At 40.3% G+C, this 14,199-nt stretch overlaps 1 protein-coding gene across 1 annotated transcript in view; it reads left to right on the top strand.

Annotated features, from left to right (window-relative positions):
• The window catches only part of LOC117525073 (immunoglobulin superfamily member 3-like), a 285,096-nt gene extending 270,898 nt beyond the window's left edge, over window positions 1-14,198 (top strand). Inside the window, 3 exon segments of the mRNA XM_034186906.1 lie at window positions 4,558-4,968; window positions 11,437-11,883; window positions 13,712-14,198. Coding sequence (XP_034042797.1) covers window positions 4,558-4,968; window positions 11,437-11,883; window positions 13,712-13,962 — 1,109 coding nt within the window. The 3' untranslated portion in view covers window positions 13,963-14,198.
• The last annotated feature ends 1 nt before the right edge of the window (window position 14,199 follows it).

Raw genomic sequence — 14,199 nt, 5'->3', positions numbered from 1 at the left:
CCTCATGCAGTGCAACACATCTCCTTCGCATAGAGTTGATCAGGTTGTCAATTGTGGCCTGTGGAATGTTGGTCCACTCCTCTTCAATGGCTGTGCAAAGTTGCTGGATATTGGAAGGAACTGGTACACGCTGTCATATACGCCGGTCCAGAGCATCCCAAACATGCTCAATGGGTGACATGTCCAGTGAGTATGCCGGCCATGCAAGAACTGGGACATTTTCAGCTTCCAAGAATTGTGTACAGATCCTTGCAACATGGGGCTGTGCATTATCCTGCTGCAACATGAGGTGATGTTCTTGGATGTATGGCACAACAATGGGCCTCAGGATCTCGTCACGGTATCTCTGTGCATTCAAAATGCCATCAATAAAATACACCTGTGTTCTTCGTCCATAACAGATGCCTGCCCATACCATAACCTCACCGCCACCATGAGCCACTCGATCCACAATATTGACATCAGAAAACCGCTCACCCACACGACGCCACACACGCTGTCTGCCATCTGCCCTGAACAGTGTGAACCAGGATTCATCCATGAAGAGAACACCTCTCCAACGTGCGAAATGCCAACGAATGTGAGCATTTGCCCACTCAGGTCGGTTACGACGACGAACTGGAGTCAGGTCGAGACCCCGATGAGGACGACGAGCATGCAGATGAGCTTCCCTGAGACGGTTTCTGACAGTTTGTGCAGAAATTCTTTGGTTATGCAAACCGATTGTTTCAGCAGCTGTCTGAGTGGCTGGTCTCAGACGATGTTGGAGGTGAACATGCTGGATGTGGAGGTCCTGGGCTGGTGTGGTTACACGTGGTCTGCGGTTGTGAGGCTGGTTGGATGTACCGCCAAATTCTCTGAAACGCCTTTGGAGACGGCTTATGGTAGAGAAATGAACATTCAATACATGAGCAACAGCTCTGGTTGACATTCCTGCCGTCAGCATGCCAATTGCACGCTCCCTCAAATCTTGCGACATCTGTGGCATTGTGCTGTGTGATAAAACTGCACCTTTCAGAGTGACCTTTTATTGTGGGCAGTCTAAGGCACACCTGTGCACTAATCATGATGTCTAATCAGCATCTTGATATGGCACACCTGTGAGGTGGGATGGATTATCTCAGCAAAGGAGAAGTGCCCACTATCACAGATTTAGACTGGTTTGTGAACAATATTTGAGGGAAATGGTGATATTGTGTATGTGGAAAAAGTTTTAGATCTTTGAGTTCATCTCATACAAAATGGGAGCAAAACCAAAAGTGTTGCATTTATATTTTTGTTGAGTGTACATGTAATACATCTCCAAAATGAGTTACATCCCAGTTGGGATGCCCTAACATCAGCGTAAATCCCTTTGTGCATAGTGAATTGTCCATGACCGCTGTGGGCACAAACTAGGTTGAAATTCTGTTACCAAACTGCAGATTGACACAATAAATCCCTGTAAATAATGTGCCTTATAGGTGATGATTGAGTGCAGGGGTGGGCAATAGTGTGCCATGAAGGGCCAAGGCGATGCAAGTTTTCCTTGTTGCCGATCACCTCAGCAGGTGATTTCACAGGTGACTAGGACCAACTTGAGGAGAGGAGCTCATCAGTAAAACCACCTGCTTTGGTGATCAGTGGCAAGAAAAACCTGCACTGTCTCAGCCCTTGCTCCCCATCCCTGGTCTAGGAGTTGAGCATTGGGCTTGAGACCAGAGGATCCCCAGTTCAAACCCCCAGCAGACTGGAAAATCACTAAGGGCCTTTGACCAAGGTCCTTGATCCCCCTGTTGCTCCTGTTGTGCTTGTGTGTAACTTCGATCACGGAGAAACTGGGGAGAGCTGACATTTGTCGTTTGGTATGTGTATTTTGGGTTAAGGATGGATGCTGCAAAAATGGAACGTTGACAGGACTAATATTGTATGGAGCAGTTAGGGACAGTAGGTAACAACAGTGAACAATGGATGTTGATAATTAAATTGTGGACTCACACACTATTCCAGCAGGGGGCGGTAAATCATATATATATTAACCCTCTGGGGTCCGAGGGCATTTTTTGGACAGTTCACTCGCCTGGCATAAATGTTTTATTATTGCTGTTAACAGCTCTCCCTGCATCCCACAATCAAGTTTTATGTCTCTTTTTTCAGGACAACCTGTGCTTTCAGAATATGTTTTTGTTGTGTTTTATAAGTGTAATAAAGGTTTACAATCAAAAATAGGCAAGGAAAAAATAAAGCGAAAAATAATTTTCCACACACATTTATTCAAAACACACAGCAGACTATAATAAGCAACTGGTTTGACACTTTATAAACGTAATTTGAGGTCGTGTGTGAAAGACTGTACAATAAAAAGGTTCAAACAATAAACATTTTGAACAATATATTCAAAATGGTCTATGCGTTTTGTTATTTTGATATGGTACGCGGAGAAAGCAACAGAGTTATCCAGTAACATTCACATGCAAACTAGTGGAGCAATCCTGATAATTACACACTCTTTGTTTGAGCACGTGAGGTTGTCATCAGAGGCTCTCCGTCTGCTTTCACTGATCGCTGTGCGTAATGGCGCAGGGCACACTGAGTATGTACTAATAGTATGTACTCATTGGAGCACCCAGGGGGCCATTCAAACAGGCCAACTAGTAACATATCACTCCTGAAAATGATCTTTGGCTTTTCATGTGAGGTAAATCTGCCCTACGATTGGATTTTGGAAAACCATGTGACAGTGAACCAATTCCGATTGGACACTCACATTGTGCACGTCATCACACGGCTTCTATGAGGAGTACAAAGATAGCCGATGGCTGGCTCAAAAGTCCGCTGAGTTAACTTTTCAGCAAAGAAAAGTAAGTTTCTATCTCATATCTTTTAAAAAGTTAATTATAATTTAGTAAAGGTTGGTCTTAGCCATCATATACGACGGCGTCAGCCCCACGTGGTTAAAAGCAAAGTGGCCTCTGTGTACAAGTGTGCTTGTGTGTAACTTCGATCACGGAGAAACTAGGGAGAGCTGCCGTTTGCCGTTTGGTATGCTTATGTATTTTGGGTCAAGGATGAATGCCGTGAAAACGCAAAGTTGATAGGACTAATATTTTTGGAGAAATTAGGGATATTACGTAACAGTGAACAATGAATGTTGATATCACCATTAATCAGTCCCTGGTAACCAGACAAGCTCTGAACAAAGGAATTATCTCAACCTTGCCAGTTGTAAAACATAACATCAACTAAATGTGCCAAATAATAAATATAATTACTCACAAAACTTTCTCATTTTAATTTCCTGCGCTTTCAGTCAAAATATAGAAACTTTGCATTATTTATTACCACCCTTTAAAAATGTCAGCTACCTACTTTATAAGCACTACCCAATCTAGAACCCATGGATCCCCACGGGCAATGCACTACTTTACCATTTAATCCCTTATTGATGTACAGAAGGATGAAAAAAGTTCACACACTGCGCTTGGAAGTGAGCTCCCGTGGAGCGGTGTAAATGTGACATAACTGTGTGGGAAAACTACCGTAAAACCATTTGTGCAGTGTGGAATGTACCGTTGTGCCAGGCATGACGGAAGTTAAAATTGTAGCACTAAATGGATGATTTATACATTAAAGGTGAGGGGGAAGCTCTTGCATTTTGCAAATGTTTAAGACATAGCAACTAGGGCAGTGTGATGGTGGATAAAATGAATATTCCATTGAAGGTATCCTGTCATCTGTCCTAACCAGTCCAGTCAATGACTGTACACGGCACAACAGGCCATCTAGCACAAAACGCACCAAGTTTGTAAATAGCTTATGAATTCTGTGAATTCTTTCCCGCCGTGTGTTTTGCACTGAAGCTATTTGCGTTCCAGGTGTTTTCAGCGATGTGTTTGTGTGTGTGTACATTTACTACATTCCAAAATAATCTTCCCCTCCAAGCATTTGACAGCAGGGTTTCTGGTTGCGGTCACACCTGATGTACCTGCAGCTAATCCTATCCCACAGCCAAGATGTGTGTAACCAGTCCTATCACAGCACGCGTGGCGCAGCCTCCCCTCCATCCTGACATCTCACTCCTTCATTCCCATCACCCATCACTGCTGTTCTCATCTTTGTTTGTCTCTATAAATGCGCTCCTTCTGTCATTCTTGTCTGGCTGACTGACAGATTCTCTTGCCCTGCTTTTATATTCTGTCTTTTCCATTAATACTCGCAGCCCTGGTTTATAATCTATCATTTACTTTTGCTGTTGTCTGTTCTGTGAGTCTGCATCTTATCCTACATTTTTGCCTTGATACCAACAGACCTCCTGTTCTCTCGGCTTTGATTTTCATGACGTTTATTTCTACTTTTGTTTTGTTTTTTCCTCCTATTGCCTCCTCTCTTGTCTTCACCCACGCAGACCTCTTTTCCTGCCCCGATCTCACCAGAAATAAACCCGGCTGCCACAGGTCGTGTGTCACAAAATAAAAAAAAATGGCATTGTGTACCTGTCACCAGAGCTCGGATTTTTTTTCCTGCACACAAAGGAATGACTGTTTCTCCTACCCTTCTCTCTTCTGACCCTCTTTATAGTGAGTAAGCTTCGAGTGCAGAAAACCAACCAGTCTCGGGTGTACCTGGAGGACAGCCGGCTCAGGATCAATTGCTCCATTGCCGCCCAGTCCAGCCTGGACTCCCAGCACACCGTGCTGTGGTACATTCGGCATGCAATGGGGTCAGAAGCAGACGAGCTTCTGCTGAAGATTGAGCGATCGGGGGCCTTTGAGTATGGTGCCTACGCCGATGAGGAGAGACTGCGGCGCCGCGTGCAGGCAGAGAGGCTGTCGCCTCGTCTCTACATGCTGACGCTGAACAGGGTAGAGAGCAGCGATTCCGGGACGTACTACTGCCTGGTGGAGGAGTGGCTGACTGACCCAGACGGAGCATGGTACATGATCTCCCGGGAGTCTTCAGGGTTCACTCAGGTTCTTGTTAAACGGCCAGGTGAGTAATGGGTCACAACTAGGGCTGCAGCTATCGATTAGTTTAGTGACATGAAAGCCACACAGTTTTTTTTTTTGTTGTTGTTATTATTATTTAATTTAAGTTACTGTGTTTCTGAAGCGTTGCGTGTTGCCCAAAAAGGTAAAAATTAAAAAGTGAAACACTCAGTGTGAGTCTGAGCAAAACACAGAAGAGAGAGTGGACTTCTGCTGTTTGTCAGTGTAGCCGGGGACGGAGCGGTGACTCGCCCGGTCTGACAGCCCCTCACACCGGGTACAGAGAGACAGCAGCCGGCCGCCGGGTCAATAGTCCCTCCCCACGTAGAGTGGACCATGTGTTTTTTAAAAATAGACAAACACACTGCTTCACTTTAAATGTGTAGTAAGTCGATTTTAGATGATCAGTGTGGGCCGTCTTTCTCTTAAAAGGCTTTATTTTACTCTGTGTGTCACGTTAGAAAGTCGTAGTTGTCGTTGTTAATTTGATTAGCTGTTATGCTCTAGTCTTCTTCTGTTTTTTTTCTCTGGATGTTGCAGCGCCACACACAGGCCTGGCATATGTACTACAATGTTAAACAAAGCTTTGAGGCACAGAATTTGCCTCAAACATTTTTTGTAATCAAATTATTCGAGTTACTCGACTAATCGTTTCAGCCCTAGTTACAACAGCTGGTCTCCAGCCCCACACGTTCTCCTGTTTAAGAACAGCTGTTTGTTCTTTTACCTCCCACTCCCGCACACTCCGCTCGAGGTCTGAAGGCCGTCTCGCTCTGAACAGACATGGGGTAATCACAATCTGTAATCGTACTCTATTATAATCATTACATTTTTTCATGTAATCTAACGTAATTTGTAATTTTAACCAAAACAGATCATTGTAATCGTAATTTTATTGTAACCAAATAATCAGACTCCTCAACAATCAGAGTCTGGTCTGAACAGTCACACATATTTCAGTGATTGGACTGAACACACATACACAATCTCATCTTTTAAGAGTGCACTGTTTATGGTCAATAACTGCTGCTATGCTTTTCACTTTATAAAATATGGTCACAACCGCACTTACCTGTATTTATTATTGTTTATTGTGATAAACCATAATAATATTCTTTGTAGCACCTTTGGTCCTGGAGGAACGTTGTTTCATTTCACTGTGTATATGGTTGAAATGACAATAAAACTACTTGAACTTGATCTTTGGAGAAAAAAATGTAATTGTGAGAATTATGTCAAGATTATTCTATAATAAAATTGATTATCTTAAATAGTTCAACAACAGATTTGTTAAGAAGATTTTCTTTCCATTAGTACCAACAATATGCAATGAATTTAAGGTATTTTTTGGGGAGGGAAGACAACAAGAAGTTGATATATTTCTGTCAATAAACATATTTAAGAAGAAATTTACTTTATTTTTTGTTAGTAATCATAATTTAATTGTGATCATTGAAATGTAATCATAATTTAATTGTAATCTAACTTTCCAGCTGTAACTGTAATTGTAATTATAATCGTAGAATTGCAAAAAAGTTGTAATTGTAATCATTACAATTTTAATGTAATCACCCCATGTCTGGCTCTGAAGACCTCAAACCTGCCCTGGGCAGAGCTCAGGTGGTAGAAAATGGATTGATGCTTGATTGCAGCTGTCAAATGCCATGGGAGAGGGCGTGGCCTGGCTCAGATGAGGGACGTAGTCATCTTGTTCAATAGCCAAAAGATTCAATGCTATCAAAGCCGCAAGTGTACCTACGCCAACCTACAATGTAACGTTTAGCTTAAAGCTACAGTGTGTAACAGAAATGGAATGCAGCATTTATATCCATCTGTTCAATTGTGTATTTACCTGTAAGAAGGAATCAATGTGTTTTCTTAAGTTTAGGATGACCCCGTCATAGCTACACGGAGGCTAACGTGTTGCACCTCTGTGTCAATACAGTGATATAGTTACTCCGTCTCTCGCATTTTGCAGAGTCACCAGAAGACAATGGAAAAAAGAAGAGGAATCAGTGGTTCCTCCCCTATACACTGCCTACTGGTTGCTAATGCAGACTAACTAGTTTGTGAACCCTGTTTTTTGTGAAATGGTGGGTCATACATATTGCTTATCACAAGACAAGGCAAGGGAGCGTAAATGTTCGTCACCAAAGAAGTGAAAATATGAAGAGAAACAAAGTCATGGCAGTGTGATGCAATCTGCAACCCGCCACTCGATGGTACTAAATCATACACACTGTAGCTTTATAGCTGTACACTTCTTTATTTCAAGTCATAACCATTATTTCCTTTCATACGTATAATGGATTTTATTCATTTCCAAAATGAAATGTCAAACCTCTGAATGCAGAAGACACTTCAAAATATAATGCTTTAAATCAGACGTAAAAACATTTTTATTACACTGTGCAGCCATGTATGCTACAATAAGCCATATACAACATGTCCACGATAAGAAAAATAGACCTGCTTTTTCAACTCTCTTGATTTTTACCAAGAAAAGGTTAGAAAAAAAACATAAAATCCACCAAACACAGTAAATCATACTCATCTTTTGTAATACTAATTTAAAATTACATAATAAGCCAAGCCCTGTTCTGAATTTGAAATGTTCGGAGCAGAAAGAACAAAACAGCCAATAAAATGACACTTTACCCGTCGAGATATTTGCCGCTTCACCTCTTGTTGCACCTTTTTGAATCATGCATTTTGGATGAAGGTGAGTTTTTCAGACAGCTCTGTTGCACCAAAGTCCCTGTTAATAATACAGTGTTTATTGTATTTGCAACAACTACAACCAGGCAGTCCATGCGGCTGGTCAGAGGACAGTAGGACATAAAAAAAAAACAATTTGGAGATTAAAGTTGAGACTGGTCCAAAAATTCTTTGAGCTGCAGTATCTGTGCAAATGCCAAATATGTGATACATTTTATCTAAAGGTGTATCGGATGGATTCATTATACATTTATGACCTTATATTTACCTTGTATAATATAAATGAACTATAAATGTTAAAGACCAAAAGTATTCACTTGGGAAATCATCCAGGAATGTTACTGTTGGGAGGAATCTCGATCTGTGCCAACACTGTTTTTCTGCTTTGCTTTTCTCTTTTGTGCTTCTCTTTTTGCTTTAACAAGCAGACTGTTCCAGACTGAGAGGTAGAAGATCCTAAACCGAGTCTTTACTGCTGCTTTTTTTTTTTTTTTCTTTCTCCTGTAAAAGTGGGTCATTGTCCCACCCCTGTGGGTTTGTAGAGAACCTGCACAGCCACAAACACTAGCCTTGGGGTATCCGAAAGCAGAAACTCCAGTGATAGCTACAGGCAACACTACAGCACAAATACTGCCATTTATTTATTTGTGTCTGTCGACGGGTTTCTGTTACCCTCCAAATTGTGCAAATTGAAGTCGAGAGTTGAAAATATACTCAGTGGAAATACATAAATTGAGGAAAAAACTCTCAAACATGGTAAAATAGATTTTGAGTTCACATGAGGTTGTTTTTCAGGCGATTGGGAAAAAGTCTTATTACACAAACTGGAATGGAAATGTTTTTTTCCCCACTATTACAGGTCACATGACCTACAAAAATAGTCGTATGTTTATATAGTATATATAGTTTATATAGTTTATATAGTAAAATATAGAGTAAGAGATGGAGAAGTTATTAAACGTTATAAGAGATGATGTTATGCCAATATTGGATTTGAAAATGCAACAAAATGGCAATATTTACTGGTACGTGCATACCCGTCATCATGACTATTGGAATTACAGTTATGAGAGCTTCACTTACATAAATGATCATGATTCATCAGTTTATGTGTTCCTTTAAAGATATCAACATATAGTACCTACAGTAGTGTTCAGAATAATAGTAATGCTATGTGACTAAAAAGATTAATACAGGTTTTGAGTATATTTCTTATTGTTACATGGGAAACAAGGTACCAGTAGATTCTCACAAATCCAACAACACATTCATGATATGCACACTCTTAAGGCTATGAAATTGGGCTGTTAGTAAAAAAAAAAAAAAAAAAGTAGAAAAGGGGGTGTTCATAATAATACTGTAGTAGTGTGGCATTCATTCAGTGAGTTAATCAATTCTGTGGAACAAACAGGTGTGAATCAGGTGTCCCCTATTTAAGGATGAAGCCAGCAGCTGTTGAACATGCTTTTCTCTTTGAAAGCCTGAGGAAAATGGGACGTTCAAGACATTGTTCAGGGAAAACTTATACGCAGGTGCAAAAAATTATAGGCTGTTCATCTACAATGATCTCCAATGCTTTAAAATGGACAAAAAAACAAAAACAAAACAGATGCGTGGAAGAAAATGGAAAACAACCATCAAAATGGATAGAAGAATAACCAGAATGGCAAAGGCTCACCCACTGATCAGCTCCAGGATGATCAAAGACAGTCTGGAGTTACCTGTAAGTGCTGTGACAGTTAGAAGAAGCCTGTGTGAAGCTAATTTATTTGCAAGAATCCTCCGCAAAGTCCCTCTGTTAAATAAAAGACGTGCAGAAGAGGTTACAATTTGCCAAAGAACACATCAACTGGCCTAAAGAGAAATGGAGGAATATTTTGTGGACTGATGAGAGTAAAATTGTTCTTTTTGGGTCCAAGGGCCACAGACAGTTTGTGAGACGACCCCCAAACTCTGAATTCAAGCCACAGTTCAGTGAAGACAGTGAAGCATGGTGGTGCAAGCATCATGATATGGGCATGTTTCTCCTACTATGGTGTTGGGCCTATATATCGCATACCAGGTATCATGGATCAGTTTGGATGTGTCACAATACTTGAAGAGTACCTTATGCTGAAGAGGACATGCCCTTGAAATGGGTGTTTCAACAAGACAATGACCCCAAGCACACTAGTAAATGAGCAAAATCTTGGTTCCAAACCAACAAAATTAATGCCTCGCCTGATATCATGAAAAACTGTGGTTATACAACTAAATACTAGTTTAGTGATTGCCAGGATTGCTAAAAAGGCAGTTTGAACATAATAGTTTTGAGTTTGTAGCATCAACAGTAGATGCTACTATTGTTGTGAACACCCCCTTTTCTACTTTTTTTACTAATAGCCCAATTTCATAGCCTTAAGAGTGTGCATATCATGAATGTCTTGTTGGATTTGTGAGAATCTACTGAATCTACTGGTACCTTGTTTCCCATGTAACAATAAGAAAATTACTCAAAACCGGGATTAATCTTTTTAGTCACATAGCACTACTATTATTCTGAACACTACTGTATACTACAATCTTCTCCTGTGATGTCTTATTTTTCTTATGTCTTATTATTTATTATATTATATATACCTTTTTCTAGAGCTGCGTGGGTGGGTAGGGAGAGTTCCCATGGGATAAAAAAGCTTTTTAACCTACCATCCCTGGTTCTGTAGAAGTGGCTCTACGCTACACTTTTCTACTCTCCTATTTTACTCTTCCTTTTTAGATATTTAGATATACATTTGTATACTGGCGTACGTAGTTCCACCTTAGAATTGGAATATAATATATAAGATATACCTTACTGAATTTTCATGAGGACAAACACAGCAGGTGGATTCCATCGCTAATGTAAATGCTGTCATTTTGTGATAGTGTTTTGTTGACATTCTGAAAATATCGCAAAACCTTTGTGCAAATCTCTAATGGAAACCCAGCTTCTGTTTGCAGATGTAATAGTTGTTTTATAAAGGAGTTTGTTAATAAGCTGTCACAAGTGGTGTGCACAATCCAGCTAATCAGCTAACAGCTAATTACTGATGCTAACATTTTTTCATGAGCAGGTTAGCTTTTCATCAAACTTTCAAAATCATTTTCAAATGAAGGAGCTTCCACTAAATGTAGTTACACTAGTATATTTTTGAATGTAGTTTAAGACTCAGAAACATTTGTAAACACTGAAATCATATGTTTGTTCCTGTTACAGTTTTCTAATAAGCTAAATTGAGATATTGCTTGAAGGCAAAAAAAAAAAAAAGCATCACTCTGAGATGGAGAAAAAAAACGCATTATTTATTAAAAGTAGTTTTCCATGCGTGCTTTTATTTCTTAATACTGATTATTTGTAATACTTTCTGTATTTTAAACTTAATAATCTTGATCATTATCTGATCTTGGCATGCTAACCCTTTTTGGTAGCCTCCATATTTATGCCATATTAAATTTTCAACGGTTTAGGTCTGACAATTTTTTAAAGGCAAAGTTAAAGTAATAAAAGTTAGTTTTTAGCTTTACCTAAATGTTTTAGCGGTTTAGTGTTATCCCAGTTAACGTTTCATTAGCAGATTAGCAGTTTTCAAAGCAAACTTGTTGGTTAGTTGTGCCCACCACTGACTCTGCCTTATCCTGCTTTGTAACATTTGTGTGTTGACAATGATTCCAAAGCATATCCACTTTTTCTGCTTCCATCTGCTTTTGACATTTTCGCTCTGTTTGACAACCACAGAAATTCAACTGCAGGTGCAGGAGTTGGAGTCCAACATAACAGTGCCAGAATCCGCTCCGATCCAGCTGGGCTGCAGCATTTCTTCCCAGTCATCCCGAGACTCTCGGTTCTCTGTGTCCTGGTACGTGGAACGCTCAGATGAAGATGAAGAAGATGGCCTGCCAGGTGACCAAGATCAAGGACAGCAGTGTGTGTTCTCCATCGGGCATGATGCAGTGTTTGGAAATGGAAACTGCAACCCCACCGAGGAGGAAGGTCCATATTCCCGTCTGCAGTTTGAAAGGATGACCTCTGACCGGTATAGCCTGACCATTCAGGCAGCGCGGCCCTCAGATGCAGGACGTTACTACTGCCATGTAGAGGAGTGGCTACTCAATCCACGCAACGCATGGTACCGCCTGGCCACCAACAATTCCGGATTCACTATCGTCAACGTAATTCAACAAGGTTAGCCGTTTGTTAACCTAAACCTGTTTTGCCTCTACAATTAAAAAGACCAAAATTAATTAAAACACAATCACAGATAAACTACTCATTGTTTAAAGTCAAATATTATTGACAAGTCAAATTACATCATAGGCCAATTACATCATCCACTGTTGTATACAAAAGCAAGGCATTTCCTTTCCTTGTAAACTAGTTCCTAACGTCCTTGGCTTAAGAGTTGAAAAACTGACCTGGAAATATGAAGTTTGCTTTGTTGAAATTGCTCATTCATGTGATCATGTGGAAGTTTATCTTTAGTACTTGTTCATACAAAATGCTATATACAGTGCATCCGGAATGTATTCACAGCACTTCATTTTTTTTCCGCATTTTGTTGTTACAGCCTTTTTCCAAACTAGATGAAATTTATTTTTTTCCTCAAAAGTCTACATACAATCACCCGTAATGACGATGTGAAAAAAGTGTTTTGTTTTGTTTTTTTAAGATTTTTGCAACTTTATTAAAAATAAAATAATAAAAAAAAAACCAAAGAAATCACATGTACATAAGTATTCACAGTCTTTGCCATGAAGCTCAAAATTGAGCTGAGGTGGACTGATCATCCTGGAGATGTTTCTACAGCTTAATTGGAGTTCACCTGGAGTAAATTCAGTTGATTGGACTGATAGAATGCAAATATACTGTCCAACACTAACGCGCATGTTACAGGAACAATGTGGGACACCTGAATATTTGCTGTGGCATTGGTATGTAGATTTAGATTGTATACATCCAAAATCTGTGTTGGCATCCTTTTAGGGAAATGTTGTCAAAATGCATCATATGCATCAGTTAAACAAACAAACATATATATATATATATATATATATATATATATATATATAGTAATTTGCACATGGCTTTTTCTCAGCTGGTCAGAATCTGATGGTCTGACACTGGCTCGGCTTCCTGTTAATGTAGAACAGCTCTTTGACCATTCCTTATGTCAATCATTTCCTGCTGCACAAGGATTGGGTAGAAGAACCCATCCAGTCAGACAGGCTTGAAGGATTAAAGAACACATTTGATAATTTTGATAAAAATGGATTTTTACGTCAGTCTGAAAGGTAAAAATAGATCAGCATGTTTTAAAATAACTCGCGTGTATATATTTGGACACTGAAAGTAAATTTGAGTGATCATTGCCTTCAGGTTTGACCTCGCCTGGACATACAAGAAATGACACTTGAGACAAGAACTCAGACAGAGAGTTGAGATATCTTTTGTGAGCTTTGCAAAGGGGAGACACAGCAGAGCTTGCAGCTTCTACGTGCAGTTCTCCAACTGTGACATCCTCTGCGAGGCTCTTTTATTGTGTTTAAAAAACAAAGATAAGGGTGGGGGCTACATGAGTCCACAGGGCGTGTGGTTCCAACATGTGCTATTAGTCATGTGCAGATACGTATGCAATCCACTGAAACATTCCGATCTTAGGTACAGAGTGAGTGGTTTTGCTGAAGTTTGCTAAATGTCAAACTGCAAACAGGCTGACCTGGCTCCTGTTTGTACTTTTTGTTATTGAGCAGCTGTGCTATGTATCTGGGAATATCTGAGAGAAACAGTTTGCAGAATTTAAGATACAAAAGGAACAATATAAAAGAGCCGATGTAATAAAGGATAATAAATAACATGTTTGTACAGTACATTTTATTTAACAGAACCTTTCCATAGAATATGAGAAGCTCCAACAGCAGATGGAAATTTCTGAAAAGACTTTTAATGGCTTTTTGTCTGTTGCACGTTTGCTTCTGCAAAACAGTTTGACTCCATGCTTGATTTCTGTCAACAGCCTCCACCGTCCAGTCCGTCGTGTGCTCCAATGACTCCCTCTTCTACTTTGTCTTCTTTTACCCGTTCCCCATCTTCGGCATCCTGCTAATCGCCATGCTGCTGGTGCGCTACAAGAGCCGCAACAACAGCAAGAGCCAAGAAGGCAAGAACGGCGCCCCGCTGCTGTGGATTAAAGAACCTCACCTGAGTTACTCTCCCACCTGTCTGGACCCACCCGCTCTCAGTCTGCACCCCGGATCTGTCGACTAAACAAGAGCACCCCCCTCTGGCTCTTGGGGCATGTCAGATCTGGGCGACACAGTGATATGGACTTCACCTTCAGACCTTCTTGTCTCACTGTTGATTTAGTCAGTCGGTTGGTCTGTTTAAATAGCTCGGCTGCCTGTTTTGTGTTAACAACAGTTTGTGCGAGTGCGTGCGTTGTGTGTTGGCCAAAGCGTGGAGCGGAATGTTTGTGCCACGTTAGCACGAGCGACAAATGAAGGA

The sequence above is a fragment of the Thalassophryne amazonica genome, chromosome 14 (genome assembly GCF_902500255.1).
Source record: "Thalassophryne amazonica chromosome 14, fThaAma1.1, whole genome shotgun sequence".
NCBI lineage: Eukaryota > Metazoa > Chordata > Actinopteri > Batrachoidiformes > Batrachoididae > Thalassophryne > Thalassophryne amazonica.
The sequence above is the reverse complement of the archived record's forward strand: the minus strand, read 5'-3'. Positions and strand labels throughout refer to the sequence as shown.